This window comes from Squalius cephalus (assembly GCF_949319135.1).
Source record: "Squalius cephalus genome assembly, chromosome: 1".
In the NCBI taxonomy this organism is placed as follows: Eukaryota; Metazoa; Chordata; class Actinopteri; order Cypriniformes; family Leuciscidae; genus Squalius; species Squalius cephalus.
In genome coordinates, this window is record NC_137122.1 from 36,807,131 (window position 1) to 36,821,263 (window position 14,133).

At 41.3% G+C, this 14,133-nt stretch overlaps 1 protein-coding gene across 2 annotated transcripts; it reads left to right on the top strand.

The window, feature by feature from the left end:
- Positions 1-532: 532 nt before the first annotated feature.
- On the top strand, positions 533-11,127 carry LOC307167038 (uncharacterized protein). 2 transcript variants are annotated; one of them, XM_079885913.1, is made up of 12 exons: positions 533-835; positions 931-1,132; positions 1,484-1,516; positions 2,360-2,559; positions 2,641-2,728; positions 2,857-2,892; positions 2,969-3,022; positions 3,770-4,003; positions 10,180-10,286; positions 10,495-10,660; positions 10,791-10,874; positions 10,962-11,127. In XM_079885913.1, the coding sequence occupies exons 1-12, from the start codon at positions 765-767 to the stop codon at positions 10,968-10,970; spliced, it is 1,284 nt and encodes a 427-aa protein (XP_079742039.1). In that variant the 5' UTR covers positions 533-764; the 3' UTR covers positions 10,971-11,127. The 2 variants fall into 2 exon arrangements, with proteins under 2 accessions (XP_079742039.1, XP_079742040.1); XM_079885914.1 differs by having other exon boundaries at positions 548-806.
- Positions 11,128-14,133: the final 3,006 nt, after the last annotated feature.

A 14,133-nucleotide genomic window follows, 5' to 3' on the forward strand; every position in this document is an offset into this window, starting at 1 on the left:
AAAACTAAGATGCAATCAGTGATACAGCAAACACAATCCCTGCTGAGAGATAGCCTACCTGACACCCTCCTCAGGCAAGTGCTGTGAACACCGATTCGATTGTGCTGAATCTCACAGGATGATGGACAGACATCATTTCAGGAGGCTGGCTGATATAAAAATGATCAAAGCAGTTAACAAAAACACATATATGCATGTTACAATATATTACTATAGGTCTGTAAGTATATAGTAGCCTACTGCAGAACTCTTCAGGATTCTTCAGGCTCTTTTCTGTACAAAACAACCATAGGTTCTGCCTAAATGCACTGGCATAACTGTGGTGCTAGATATCCTTTAAAATGTAAAACCTAAATCTATGTTCCAAATATATAAGTTTTCCTGAGTTAAAAAAGAACAGCTAACAAAAGAAATTGAAGAATACTAATAGAAAACTTGCAGCCAAACAAACTACTCAAACGGCAGCTAATCTGAGCTCAAGACTCATCTTGGCCGGTAAGGGGCGATATCTGTGTTTCCGCTTCTCGTAGCTAGACACCACAGATGTAGACGGAGCTGTGAATGATTGGCTGTTAGATGTCTGTTTTGGTTTTTGGTGAATAGGCAGCTCAGCTCACAGTCTGTTTTTTCGTTAATAAAACGTCTTTTTGAAATATATTATACAACACAGCATTAACGATACGATAAAAACAACCTCTTTAACAATAGCCATTAGTAAAGTATTCAATCGGTAAGTTAGATTGAATGTTGATCCCTCAAACACAATGGTGTACAAATGTTGTGCATATAACTGTGGAAACACTTCTGTGAGTAACAAGACCGTCTCATTCCACCTGTAAGCCCAAAGCTTTCACTTTAAATTGTTTAAACATTATTGGTAATTTTCGGTATGGAATTATGTTAATGCTCCCGTATTTGTTTTTATTTCAGATTCCCGCTGCGGGACCCCAGCTTGCTAAAAAAGTGGCTTCAAAAATTAAGATGGAAAGACTGGAAACCTGGTCCAAATAGTAAAATTTGCTCTAGCCACTTTGAAAAGAAGTGTCTTATTGAAGATGGAGAGAGAACAAGACTTCGTCCATGGGCTGTGCCGACCATCTTTTCATTCCCAAACCGTTATCCAGAAAGAAAAGTGCGTGAAACTATTTTTAAGCATAACAGGGACATGTACATGTGTTTTTAAGGTTGGACAGTGTCTTTCATGTCACTGGTCACTCATTTTTATTTTTTATTTCGTAAATTAATTCGTATAAATATTTCATGTACTGTAACTCAAATAATAAAGGTAATTCTTTAACAATGTGTTTTGAGTAATTATAAAATGTTAGGATAATTAAAGTTTAAAGTCAAGCAGGTGCGAATAGTTTTTGTGTAATTATAGTGTTACGCCAGCACAGGAAACTGGCTTGTAACTACCCATTTAAATGTAATCTTTTTATGTTACATTTTAATTGTATTGTACTTTCCGGATTCTACCCTACAGGTTAAAATCAACCCTAGAAGCAGAAGAGCTTTGGTGAGTTACACAGCGTTCTTTATTTGCATTTTGCATTATGAAATATTTCTTTGAATTACACAGGAAAGGGTGTATTTACACCCAAATGCATTTACAGAGAAAATACATTTTTAGAAAGAATTTTATGAAATTAATATTTTAATGTGAAATTATACATCAAAAATACGACACCATGAGTGATCGTCAATATGATATTCAGCATTGCATCTGTACACCAAATGTTGAGGCGGCTTAGAGCTACCTTAACTCACCTGCGTATAGATTTGTGATGGGAGAAACTGAGCTTTTTGAAACTCATAATTAAATTTAGCAAAATGTTTCTCTGTTTTGTACCGCACAAAACTTCACACACTGGCGCCACCTGCTGGTCAAAACCGTGTAATTGCAACACACACAAAATAACACGCAGAAAGACATATTTTACAATTTAACAGTTTTCTTGAAAGTGAAACACTAAAGTGCAATATAAAAATCCTCAAATACTGAAATGTTTGTATAATGTTTGTTTAAATTGTATTAGGACTTGTTTTGTGGAGGGCTTGACTAATCATTCCTACATAGACCTTTTTATTGTACAAATGTGCCATTAAAAACGCTTACATTATAAAGCCATGTAGACATTGGTTCACTGAGATTGAAGCCATTTGAAACAGTTATGACCTAATGAAGACTGTACTGAAATCATGTGACTCCAAATCACTGGTTCAAAGCAAAAAAGTTTTGAATCTTACAAAGCAGTGTTTCAAACACATCCATCAGAAGTACAGATGCCTTTTAACTGCCTTGTTCATTAATGGTGATTGGTGACCAAATTTTCCTCTTCCCTGTCATTGGCAATTTTAGGGAAGTGTAGGTGACTCAAACTCCTCTCTTCAAGCAGCATCTGATATGACAGCAGAAACCTCACAGACGTCTTACTCAGAAAACCCTCAGCACAGAACTACAGAGAAGAGTTTACATCTGAACAAAACAGAAAATCGATCCAGTCAGAGAGCTTACCCACAGAGCGTTACCACACAGCAGCTGACTGAAACAGACAAAAGGTCTGTGGCTTCTCATCAGATGCACGCAACGTGTTGATGTTATTCTGTTTTAATTGTTATTCTTTTCATTTGTTTGTTCAGCCCGCCATGGACCATCCTGGGTGATGAAGGTCTGGACAGAAGCATGACTATACCGAGTTTCTTTCACAGCGGATACTGTTTGCCCAATGTAATGGACATTTTTACATTTGTTCTTCATATAAAATGTGTGTAAAGACATTGTAATATTACTTTTACATTCCTAAGTACAAAAATTTGGTTCAACCCATTAACATTTGTCTATTGTTTTTTCTTCAGAAAATTCGCTGGACTGGAGACAATGAATTAAATATTGTAAGTAATCATGTGGTACTGTTGAATACATATCAAGAAAATCTTAATTATACATTTCCTGTTATTTCTTAATCAGATGCCTCATGTGGCTTATGGTGTTCTAGGACAAACAAAACCCCATATAATTGAGGTAAGGCTGTTTACATCAGAACTGCAATGCAGCTGTTTTTTTATTATAAATGGGTGTGTGCTATTGGCTAAGGTTTCATCAGAAAGATTTATTTTTGGGTACGTCTCTAGAGAATTGCATTTTTACAAAAGATGATGTAAGAAAAAGAGGTTAACCTATCAGATCCTGTCTTGCATGATACTGTGCTGTACATAGCGAGAATGACAACTACCGTTTTAGATTAAATCAGGAGTGTCAAACTCAGTTCCTAGAGGGCCACAACACTGCAGAGTTTAGCTTCAACCCTAATTAAACCTGATCCAGCTAATCAAGGTCTTCAGGATTACTAGAAACTTCCAGGCAGGTGTTTTTGGAGCTGGTTGGAGCTAAACTCTGCAGGACAGTGGCCCTCCAGGACCGAGTTTGACACCCCTGGATTAAATGCATTTTTGGGGGGGTAAAAATAGCACTTACTGCAGCATAACTTTCGACATGATCCTATTTTCATAATTTGAGTGTTTTAATAATCCTTCTGATTTTATGAGAACAACCATAACTATAACGATAACGACACTGAGGAATGATATCGTTGGAAATTATTTTTGGAAAAATGAAAACCATTGATACCAAAATCCATTTAAAGCAGCAGACAACATAACTGCAGCATATCACCCCTTGTTGTGGATGCCAATATAGTTACTTTTGTGTGTGTTTGGGCCTTTATAGATAATAGAGCAGAATAAGAACTTATTTTTACCTTTCTCTCAGGTTAAAGAGAGGTGGGAATGGCTTGGGCTGGATGTTAGAGGCCCGTTCCCTCCAACAGTAGACAAGCACACGCACATCATGACCCTGACTGACTACCATTCCAAATGGGTGGAAGCTTTTCCTTTGACTCAGAAACTCAGCCAGGATGTGGCCCAGAGTCTTGCCGAAGTCTTCAGTCAGCAGGGATACCCTCTCGGAATTCTCTCCCGGCTTCCTAGGCGGATCCTCTTGGAAGTAAGAGATACATAGACTACCTTTCTTTCAAAAGTTTGGTATCAGTAAGATTTAAAAAAGAGAAGAGATCAATACTTTTTTATTTAGCAAGAGCACATTAAATTGATCAAACGTGACAGTAAAGACTTTTACGTTGTTACAAGAAAAATCGTTAAACACATTTTTTTTAGGGTCCAATTCTCACTATTAACTACAGGCCTGATAGCGCTCCGGCGCCACGCCGGATTTCCGGCGTACAGACGCGTCCGCAAAAGAAAAAAATCAGGCAAAAAAAAAAAAAAAAAAAATTCAGGTTCGCGTTCGCGTGAGAGGCGCTTTGCTTTCACTAAACCACACCAGTAAGCCTACTTCAGCCAATCGGTAATAGGGTAGGCAGGGGCTGGTCTTGGCTTTTGGCCAATCAGATTGATTCAGCAGTCACTCCACGTGCAAATTTGTTTTGTGTTTCCCATACACTACGAATGTGTTTCCCACACCGGCAGCGCGAAACATAGCCAAAGTCATGGAGTGCAACTTTATGAAGCCAGGGGAAGACACCAAACTTGTCGATAAAGGTGGATCAAACTTGATGAAAAAATTATCGCTAGCGAGCTCCAGTAGCTCGTGGCCTGATTTGAGGTAGCTCGCCAACATATTCGTTCATATATCGCGTCTTTTGCGCGCTCAAGTTCGTTCAAATGTAGGCGCGCGGTAAGCGGTAATAAACGCGCTCATAATTGAAGCGACGCGCTCGTTTTTTTCCATGTTTTTCGGTGGTGGAAATCCATTAGACACTAAAACGTTTTTGTCGTTGTGGAGAGCGCAGAGCACGGTTGTATAGCAATGACAGACGATACGGGAAAATCGGACCTAATTTTACTATTAATAATAAAAGATAATCTAAAGTGCATTGTAAATGTCAGTAATTTATCTTTTTTTGACTCATTCTTTTTTATAAATAATCATTTAAAGGCTGAAATATGTGAGGTTTATCTTTTTATAAAAAAACTTTTTTGTCAACTTTTTGAACTTGTACATGTTAGTATATAACATGCAAGACACTTTTAAAATCTGGCTATCATATTTAATGGTATTTTATTATGTTTATGTAAACAAAAAGTGCATATTGATGCTTATTTTATTTGTTATTTGCTGGTTGTCATGATCACACACACACGGAAAGGTAAGATCCAAAATGCAGTGTTTATTTAAAGGGTAATCCGTACTCACAACCAGTCCAGGCAGAGGTCAATAATCCAAAAGGCAATCCAAAAACATAAAAAATAAACACAAGAAACAGGCTTGAACTAACAACAGAAGTGTGGGGACAAAATACAAGGACTCCGTGACAAACACTGAAACAGACAAGGTATATATACACAAGTGCTAACAAGGTGACGAGAAACAGCTGTAAGGCAATGAACAATCAGTGACAGACAGGATCATGGGAATTGTAGTGAGAGTGTGCTGGACACCGTGAGGAAGGAGGACATCTAGTGGTGACCCAAGGAACAAAAACCAGACACTGTGACATAACCCCCCCTCTACGGAGTGGCTCCCAGACACTCCAAGACAGGACACGGAACAAAACAAGAGTTCAGGAGGGAGGTGGCACGGTGGAGGATCAGGGGGAGGGACGGGGGGAGGGACGGGGGGCCAGGTCCATGAAGGGAAACAGAAACAGGGGGTAACAGACTCAAAGGGGGCCAGGGTGACACAGACAATACATCAGGGGAACAGGGCGAAGCAAACAGTCCATCCGGTGGCCGGGGCGAAACAAACTGTCCATCGGGCGGCCAGGGTGGAGACTTTCCCTCGGGCGGCCAGGGCGGAGACAACAGTCCATCGGGCGGCCAGGGCGGAGACTTTCCCTCGGGCGGCCAGGGCGGTGAAGACCCCTCGGGCGGCCACGGCGGTGAAGACCCCTCGGGCGGCCACGGCGCAGGAACTGGAAGAGACACCAACGACTCAGGCACTGGAACTGGCACCACCGACTCAGGCACTGGAACTGGCACTGGCACCACCGACTCAGGCACTGGAACTGGCACCACCGACTCAGGCACTGGAACTGGCACCACCGGCTCAGGCACTGGAACTGGCACCACCGGCTCAGGCACTGGCACTACCAGCTCAGGCACTGGCACTGGCACCACCGGCTCAGGAACAGACACCACCGGCCCAGGAACAGACACCACCGGTCCAAGTGTGTGCGTAGCCCACACACACCACATGGCTGTGGCCATAATGGCCAGTGTCGCGGTCACTGAGGGCTCTGGAACAGACACTGGCTCCGGCTCTGGAACAGACACTGGCTCCGGCTCTGGAACAGACACTGGCTCCGGCTCTGGAACAGACACTGGCTCCGGCTCTGGAACAGACACTGGCTCCGGCTCTGGAACAGACACTGGCTCCGGCTCTGGAACAGACACTGGCTCCGGCTCTGGAACAGACACTGGCTCCGGCTCTGGAACAGACACTGGCTCCGGCTCTGGAACAGACACTGGCTCCGGCTCTGGAACAGACACTGGCTCCGGCTCTGGAACAGACACTGGCTCCGGCTCTGGAACAGACACTGGCTCCGGCTCAGGAACAGACACCACCGGCTCGGCGGCGTCCATCTTGTCTGAAGACACAGGTTCGGCAGTGGTCATCTTCTCCGAAGACACAGGCTCGGCAGACGTGACGTGAACAGGCTCGGTGGCGGCCATCTCGTCGGAAGACACAGGCTCGGCAGACGTGACCAGAACAGTCTCGGCGGCGGCCATCTTGTCCGAAGACACAGGCTCGGCAGACGTGAACAGAACAGTCTCGGCGGTGGCCATCTTGTCCGAAGACACAGGCTCGGCAGGCGTGACGTGAACAGGCTCGGCGGCGGCCATCTTGTCCGAAGACACAGGCTCGGCAGACGTGACCAGAACAGTCTCGGCGGTGGCCATCTTGTCCGAAGACACAGGCTCGGCGGCGGCCATCTTGTCCGAAGACCCAGGCTCGGCAGGCGTGACGTGAACAGGCTCGGCGGCGGCCATCTTGTCCGAAGACACAGGCTCGGCAGACGTGACGTGAACAATCTCTGTGGCGGCCATCTTGTCTGAAGACACAGGCTCGGCAGACGTGGCGAGCAGCTCGGGCGGCGCGAGCAGAGCAAGTCGCCTGAGCGACGCGTCAGGGATGGCAGTCACCTCCGGGATGGTCTCTGGGTTAGGAGCCACCGGACAAGTCGTTGTGGAGGGGTTTCTCCTCCTCCTCCGTCTCCGGACCACTGGCACTGGGACCACTGGAACTGGGACTACCGGAACTGGGACCACCGGAACTGGGACCACCGGACTCGGGACCACCGGACTTGGGACCACCGGAGCTGGGACCACCGGACTCGGGACCACTGGACTCGGGATCACCGGCACTGGGACCACCGGCACTGGGACCACCGGCACTGGGACCACCAGACTCGGGACCACCAGACTCGCGACCACCAGACTCGGGACCACCAGACTCGGGACCACCAGACTCGGGACCACCAGACTCGGGACCACCGGACTCGGGACCACCGGACTCGGGACCACCGGCACTGGGACCACCGGAACTGGGACCACCGGAACTGGGACCACCGGAACAGTCACGGAGGGAGTCTTCCTTCTCCTCCGTTTCGGGACCACCGGAACTGGGACCACTGGACTCGGGACCACCGGACTCGAGACCACCGGAACTGGGACCACCGGAGGCGGGACTGGAGTATCCCACTGGCTCCGATGCTGAAGGTAGCTGGTAAATCCCCAAAAATCCAGGATCTCCAGCCCCTTTATCTCCCACCCAGGCAATGGGTCATCCAGACAGACATTGAAGAATTCCTTTAATGTCGTGTCATTGTACCCCAACCCTCTAGAGAGGGTCCAAAACATTTGGGCCAGACATCCCACCGGCTGGCCCTGCTGGCGTAGGTCCATTAAGTTTTGGACCCTTCCCCTCCTCTCATTCTCCGACTTGGGGGGAAGGATACGAAACCCCATACTGCTGGATCTATACTTAGACGGAGTCCTTCTGTCACGATCACACACACGGAAAGGTAAGATCCAAAATGCAGTGTTTATTTAAAGGGTAATCCGTACTCACAACCAGTCCAGGCAGAGGTCAATAATCCAAAAGGCAATCCAAAAACATAAAAAATAAACACAAGAAACAGGCTTGAACTAACAACAGAAGTGTGGGGACAAAATACAAGGACTCCGTGACAAACACTGAAACAGACAAGGTATATATACACAAGTGCTAACAAGGTGACGAGAAACAGCTGTAAGGCAATGAACAATCAGTGACAGACAGGATCATGGGAATTGTAGTGAGAGTGTGCTGGACACCGTGAGGAAGGAGGACATCTAGTGGTGACCCAAGGAACAAAAACCAGACACTGTGACACTGGTTTTCGACATAAAACTTGGTGAATTGATTTCATTGTGTAGTATTAGTACTTTTTGAACAGGATTCTGTGATAACCGTGATCATTTTTGTCACTATAATCATGAAATGAAATGTTCATGCCATTTCATCTCTAGTTATGATCAACTATGATCAACTAATTATGTGTTTAATAGTATAATATGCAAAGTACAATTTTCTATAAAAAAAATTATATCTGATTCTGTTCTTTTCTCTGACACACGTTGTTGGGTGTGGAACGTTACTAATGTGATTGCTTTATCTGTAAATTAAATGAATGCTTTTTCAATGACTGAATTCATTGAAATAAAATTAATTCTTCGATTTGAATATTTTTTTGGCAATGCGTCGTAGGTCTTAAATTTCAATCTTTATGGTCTTAAAATGTCTTAAAAAGGTCTTAAGTTTGACTTACTGAAACCTGCTACTGTAATATAGGCTTGTATTGGGTTTGTTCATCTCATGTCTGAATGATGTCCATTTATATCCACAAAAGTCACAAGACTCTATCATTTAAGGGACTATTTATCAAAATGTTCTCCTAGGGAAGCACACCCCTGGATCCCGTTTGACAATTATGTTAATCAGGGCATATATCTTGGCTTAGGGGCCCGCTTACCTCCCAGGGAAAAAAGTTCAGGCTCAGGATTTTTTTCTACTATCACCCCTGTAACTAGTTGCATATTACTAGGATATTGGCTGTTTATTAGTACTTATACCATGGTCTGGGTGAATACTCGATTCTGATTGGCTGCAGGGTGTCCGTTAAAAAGTGATAATGTACACCTAGGAAAGGCGTCCCGTCAATTTGCCTGATGACAGTTCTAAATGATTGCGCTGGCTCAAACTCACTGATCAACTGCTGCGGTCGGGTCGCTATGGCGACCCTCACGATTTTTACTCTAAAACACATTAAAGTGTTATTAATTGATTAAATATTTCTTTCTTTCGTAAGTGACCATGGTATAAGCGGGTCCGCTGCACGTCGGACGGTTCACGCCTCGCCGTCGTCCATTAAAACCTGATAATGGACACCTCGTCGGGCATTAACCCTTACTTATATAGCACATATTAATGCCTTATTCTGCATGACAATTGAGGCCGGTGGTGTGACTGATGCACAGGTCTCTTGTTGTTTCTCATGGAGGAGTTTTGGAAGCTTAAAAGGAGGAGTGACGACGGTGAAGGACGAGAGAGGACCAGGCCTGGACTATTTTACGTTATGTTTTGTTTTATGTGTCTTTTACTTTCATTTTGTGGTTATTTATTGATTTAAGTTGTGAGATGTTCGACGGTTCTCACCTCCTTCTTCCCTGAACAACTAACCTCGTTACAACCATATTGTATATCCCTCAATCCTACCCAATATCTAAACTTAACAACTACCTTACTAACTATTAATAAGCAGTAATTAGGAGTTTGAGGCAAAAGTCGTAGTTAATATTTAGTTAGTGAGAAATTGAGAATTGGACCCTAAACTAAAGTGTGACCGAAAAATCTATTTAAAATAAATGCTGTACTTTTGAATTAAAATAAATTAATAATATTTCACAATATTACTTTTTTAACTGTATTTTTTATTTAAAAACATGCAGCTTTGTTGAACTTAAAAGACTTCTTTTAGAAACATTAAAAAGAAAACTCTTAACCCAGTGTTTGATTGGTAGTGTGAATCTACGAATTCCTATTTCAGTCATTTGTTTTGGAAAAAACAGTTCAGTTTCATATAATTGATTAATGGTCATCATTTTCCTTCTTTCTGTCAGATAAACCGTGAGTTGAAGAAACGGCTGAGATTGAATGCAAATGCCTTGGTGATACACCACCGTCAAACTGGTTACATGGACTTGGTCACCGAATCACTTCTTAATGAGTACAACATCTTCAGACATTTAACTGCCAATATCACTTTTGAATGATTTTATGTGATGTGACTTGATTTAACACTTAATATTAGCTTTTTAACAGAAATGGCATTTAACTATTTCATGATCAATCATTTTTTTATAATGGTGGAAAAAAGCTGTACTGTAAAAAGATATTGTTTCTACATGTCAAGCATTACTTATTGTGTATTTTAGGATGGTGGATGAGCTGGTGAAGAAACACAGCAGCATCTGGCACATCCACCTCCCTGCTGCCACTCTGCGCCTCTGCTGCACGAATCACCCCACTACCAAAGACAAACCCTTCACCCGCATGTATGCCAGTGACCCGCCATTCTCCTCATCACCCAGAGAACTGCCTGTAAGCCACCATGTCACTCACAGTTTACATGCTGTCATTTTCTTAATTTGTACTGTACTGTACTGTAAATTGACTCTCTTGGCAGTTTGGTTAACTTATTCTTGTGTTTGTTTGTGTTTGGTCTCTATAGTACAGTGCTACTGATATTCGCTTGAGTTCTTTTGTTATCCCAACCACTGAAGCCAACAATCTAGGAGCTGTGTCAGAAACTTCAGTAAGAGGCCTGATTACAAATGAAATGGGATTCTGTTGTTTGATTGGGTATCATTTGTGACCATATTTTTTAAACCCTATTTTTCAGGTCCACTGATTGCAGGATCAGATTTTTTCCAAGGAAAGAAACTAAAAGTTTTGTCAAGTTTACATGACCTCATGTTTTTTCCATGTACATAGACTGTAAGTAAAGCAAGTTTGCACTGTTGCCTTGTACAAATATGATAAAGAAATAAAATTATTTTTAAAACGGTAAAAGAAGCAATATATTGTTCCATGGCAGGGGGGGGGGTGGTCCTTCGTTAATAATTCGTTACACAGAACATTATTATAATAAATATTAATCAAAAATGATTCACACCTTCACAAAATCCAAACATTCAGTGTAAGAGTAAAAAAATGACATAACATTATTTATAGTAGCCTAAGTTTATTTGATTCACAACTTATTTAACTGCATTTACCGCAAACAGTCTAAACTAAAAGATTGTTTTGGTAATTGTTCTACACATTGTCATATAGATAACCTGAAAATACAGTAGTTTATTAAGGTTAAATCTTGCTAACCATTCTTACTAAAAAAATGGGGTAAGCACACTTACATTCTCATTTTAAGAGGTGTTATACCATGGTCTGGGTGAATACTCGATTCTGATTGGCTGCAGGGTGTCCATTAAAAAGTGATAATGTACACCTAGGAAAGGCGTCCCGTCAATTTGCCTGATGACAGTCCTAAATGATTGCGCTGGCTCAAACTCACTGATCAACTGCTGCGGTCGGGTCGCTGTGGCCACGTTGCTTGGCAACGCGTGTATACGGGAGATATTAAATAGTGCGCTCGACTTAATAAATAAAAACCCTCACGATTTTTACTCTACAACACATTAAAGTATTATTAATTGATTAAATATTTCTTTCTTTCGTAAGTGACCATGGTACAAGCGGGTTAATGCCCTTCGAGGTGTCCATTATCAGGTATTAATGGACTTCGGCGGAGGCACTAACATGAACCACGAGCAATACATTTGTTACTGTATTTATTAATCTTTGTTAATCTTAGTTGAACAAACAATGAACAGCTGTATTTTTATTATGTTACTTCACACAGTGCAGCTAACTAATGTTAACAAATACAACTTTTGATTTAAATAATGTAGGCTATCCTACTAGTAAATGGTGAAATTAATAAAGAAGATTAATAAATGCTGTAGAAGTGCAGTTTATTAATAGTTAATGTTAACTGATCTAGTTAACTAGAGTTTAATAAATGGAACCTTATTGTAAAGTGTTACCGATTTGTTATACACCGATTCAGTGTTGGACAGATCAGTTGTTTTAACCATTCATTAAATTAAATCGGTTCAAAGGAGTCATTAGTTCGCGAATCGGACGTGTCATTAATGATTAACCCGGCACCCACATAGCAACATTTTGTCGGCCCACATCCGGCCCACATCTGGCACACGTGGGAAGATGATCTGGTCCACATGCAGCGTGGAATGACGGCCCTTGGGCGGACCGCTCCTGTTTGACAGATCTGGGCCACAAGCAGGCCATAGCAATGCCACATGTCAGCCAAGAGCAAAGAAATAAACCAGAACTGGGCCTTATTTGAGCCACAAAATCTGTATATATTAAATATGAAGTCATCTCAGCCTTAATAAGCCTGTTAACAAGCAGAATAACTGAAGGAAAGAAGAGAACAGAAAAAGAGACGAGCAGAAACACAAGAACTACAACTGACTTCAGACACAGCTTTAGATGAAATCAACTGAAGAGAAAAGAAGACTTTAAATCTGTGAAGATCTCAGCAGAGGAGGATTAAACAACTCCACAAACAGCATTACCAGCTTCACTTATTACTAACCAGACTGACTTTATTTCTGTCAGACATCTACAGAAGTTTTTATTGAGAATTAACAGAGGTTTAACTCTTATGTGTTTCATTTGAAGTCACCATAACAGTGACTAGTGTTTCCATTAGTTGGGCTCTTAACTCTTATTATATATTTTGTCTTTTTTAGCTGCTGTGACAGTGTGTTTGTCGAACACATTTGCAGCATCAAAGAAAGCTAAAGTGAAATGAGATCAGGTGATGATGGTTACCTGTTCATGGCTTTATAATCATCATGAAATAGACTGATTCACTGATGTCTTTTGAATCACACAATTGTGTTGTTCCATTAGTATATTCACATCACAAACCCTGTGTTACTGCAGCATGAGATCCAGCAATATTATAACAGTCAGTTAAATTGTGTGTACTACAATGACACACACTGACACACAGTTATCAACAATCAGCACATGAATCTCAACAATGGTGACAATCAAAAATATTCAGATAACCAGATAAATTCAGAACATCACTGAAAAGCTACTAAATGTCACAACAAAAATTAAAGCAAATATTTATTCTTGTTAACATTAATTAGTTATTATGGTGATCAGTGTTTCCTTTATTTGGGCAGTTTGACTCTTGGCTTCATGTGTGTTTACAGTGTTTACTAAAACATGTAATTTGTTATAAAGTAAGCCAGAATCAAAGAATATCAGATGTTTGGGTTTTGATCTTTGTTTAGAAAAATTACTGACTAATCTCATAACTGACCAAACGCATTTATTTGATATTGACAGTTTAACACCATATTGTTTAGTTGGCATAAAGCAAATTGTGAAATTTCCTTTTTTAATACTTCATAGTATTTATTTTTAACCCTCTCATAAAATGAATCTCAACAATGGTGACGTACTTAATGCCGCAATGCATGCTGGGAGTCATGAGTTTTATAAAATTGTGGCTCCCAGCATGCATTGCGGTGTGAAGTGTGTCACAATTATAGAGATTTATTTGCTGATTCTGTACGTCTGATCGCTGTTAATAAAATATTATTAGTGAACAATATTATTAGTATCTATTAATAACAAATACATATTTTTGATCATTAGTGAAATTAATTAACCGCTCAAATGTTTCTTTATGTTGATTAAAACCATATAATCTTCGTTCATGGTTTACTTTGCAACAAATTATGTGTTTTGGTTAGGCCTGGGAATCGATTAAAAAAATGTACTAATTAATTGCACAATTTGCTGTAATTAATTGCAATTAATTGCATTTTCCCCAAGCTTGTAATCATCAATATTTAAACTTACCTAATTAATCACCTAATTAAATTAAACAACACAGGGGAAAAAAAGGAACAGAAAATAGCCCTATATTAAAATAATATTAAATATCAATATATTATTCTTTTTCA

Excerpts from the sequence above, each read along its gene's own strand:
- LOC307167038 (XM_079885913.1), top strand. The coding sequence starts at position 765 with ATGGTGTACAAATGTTGTGCATATAACTGTGGAAACACTTCTGTGAGT. Across the intron at positions 836-930 it reads AAGACCGTCTCATTCCACCT|ATTCCCGCTGCGGGACCCCA; the intron begins GTAAGCCCAAAG and ends TTTTTATTTCAG. Across the intron at positions 3,023-3,769 it reads CAAAACCCCATATAATTGAG|GTTAAAGAGAGGTGGGAATG; the intron begins GTAAGGCTGTTT and ends CCTTTCTCTCAG.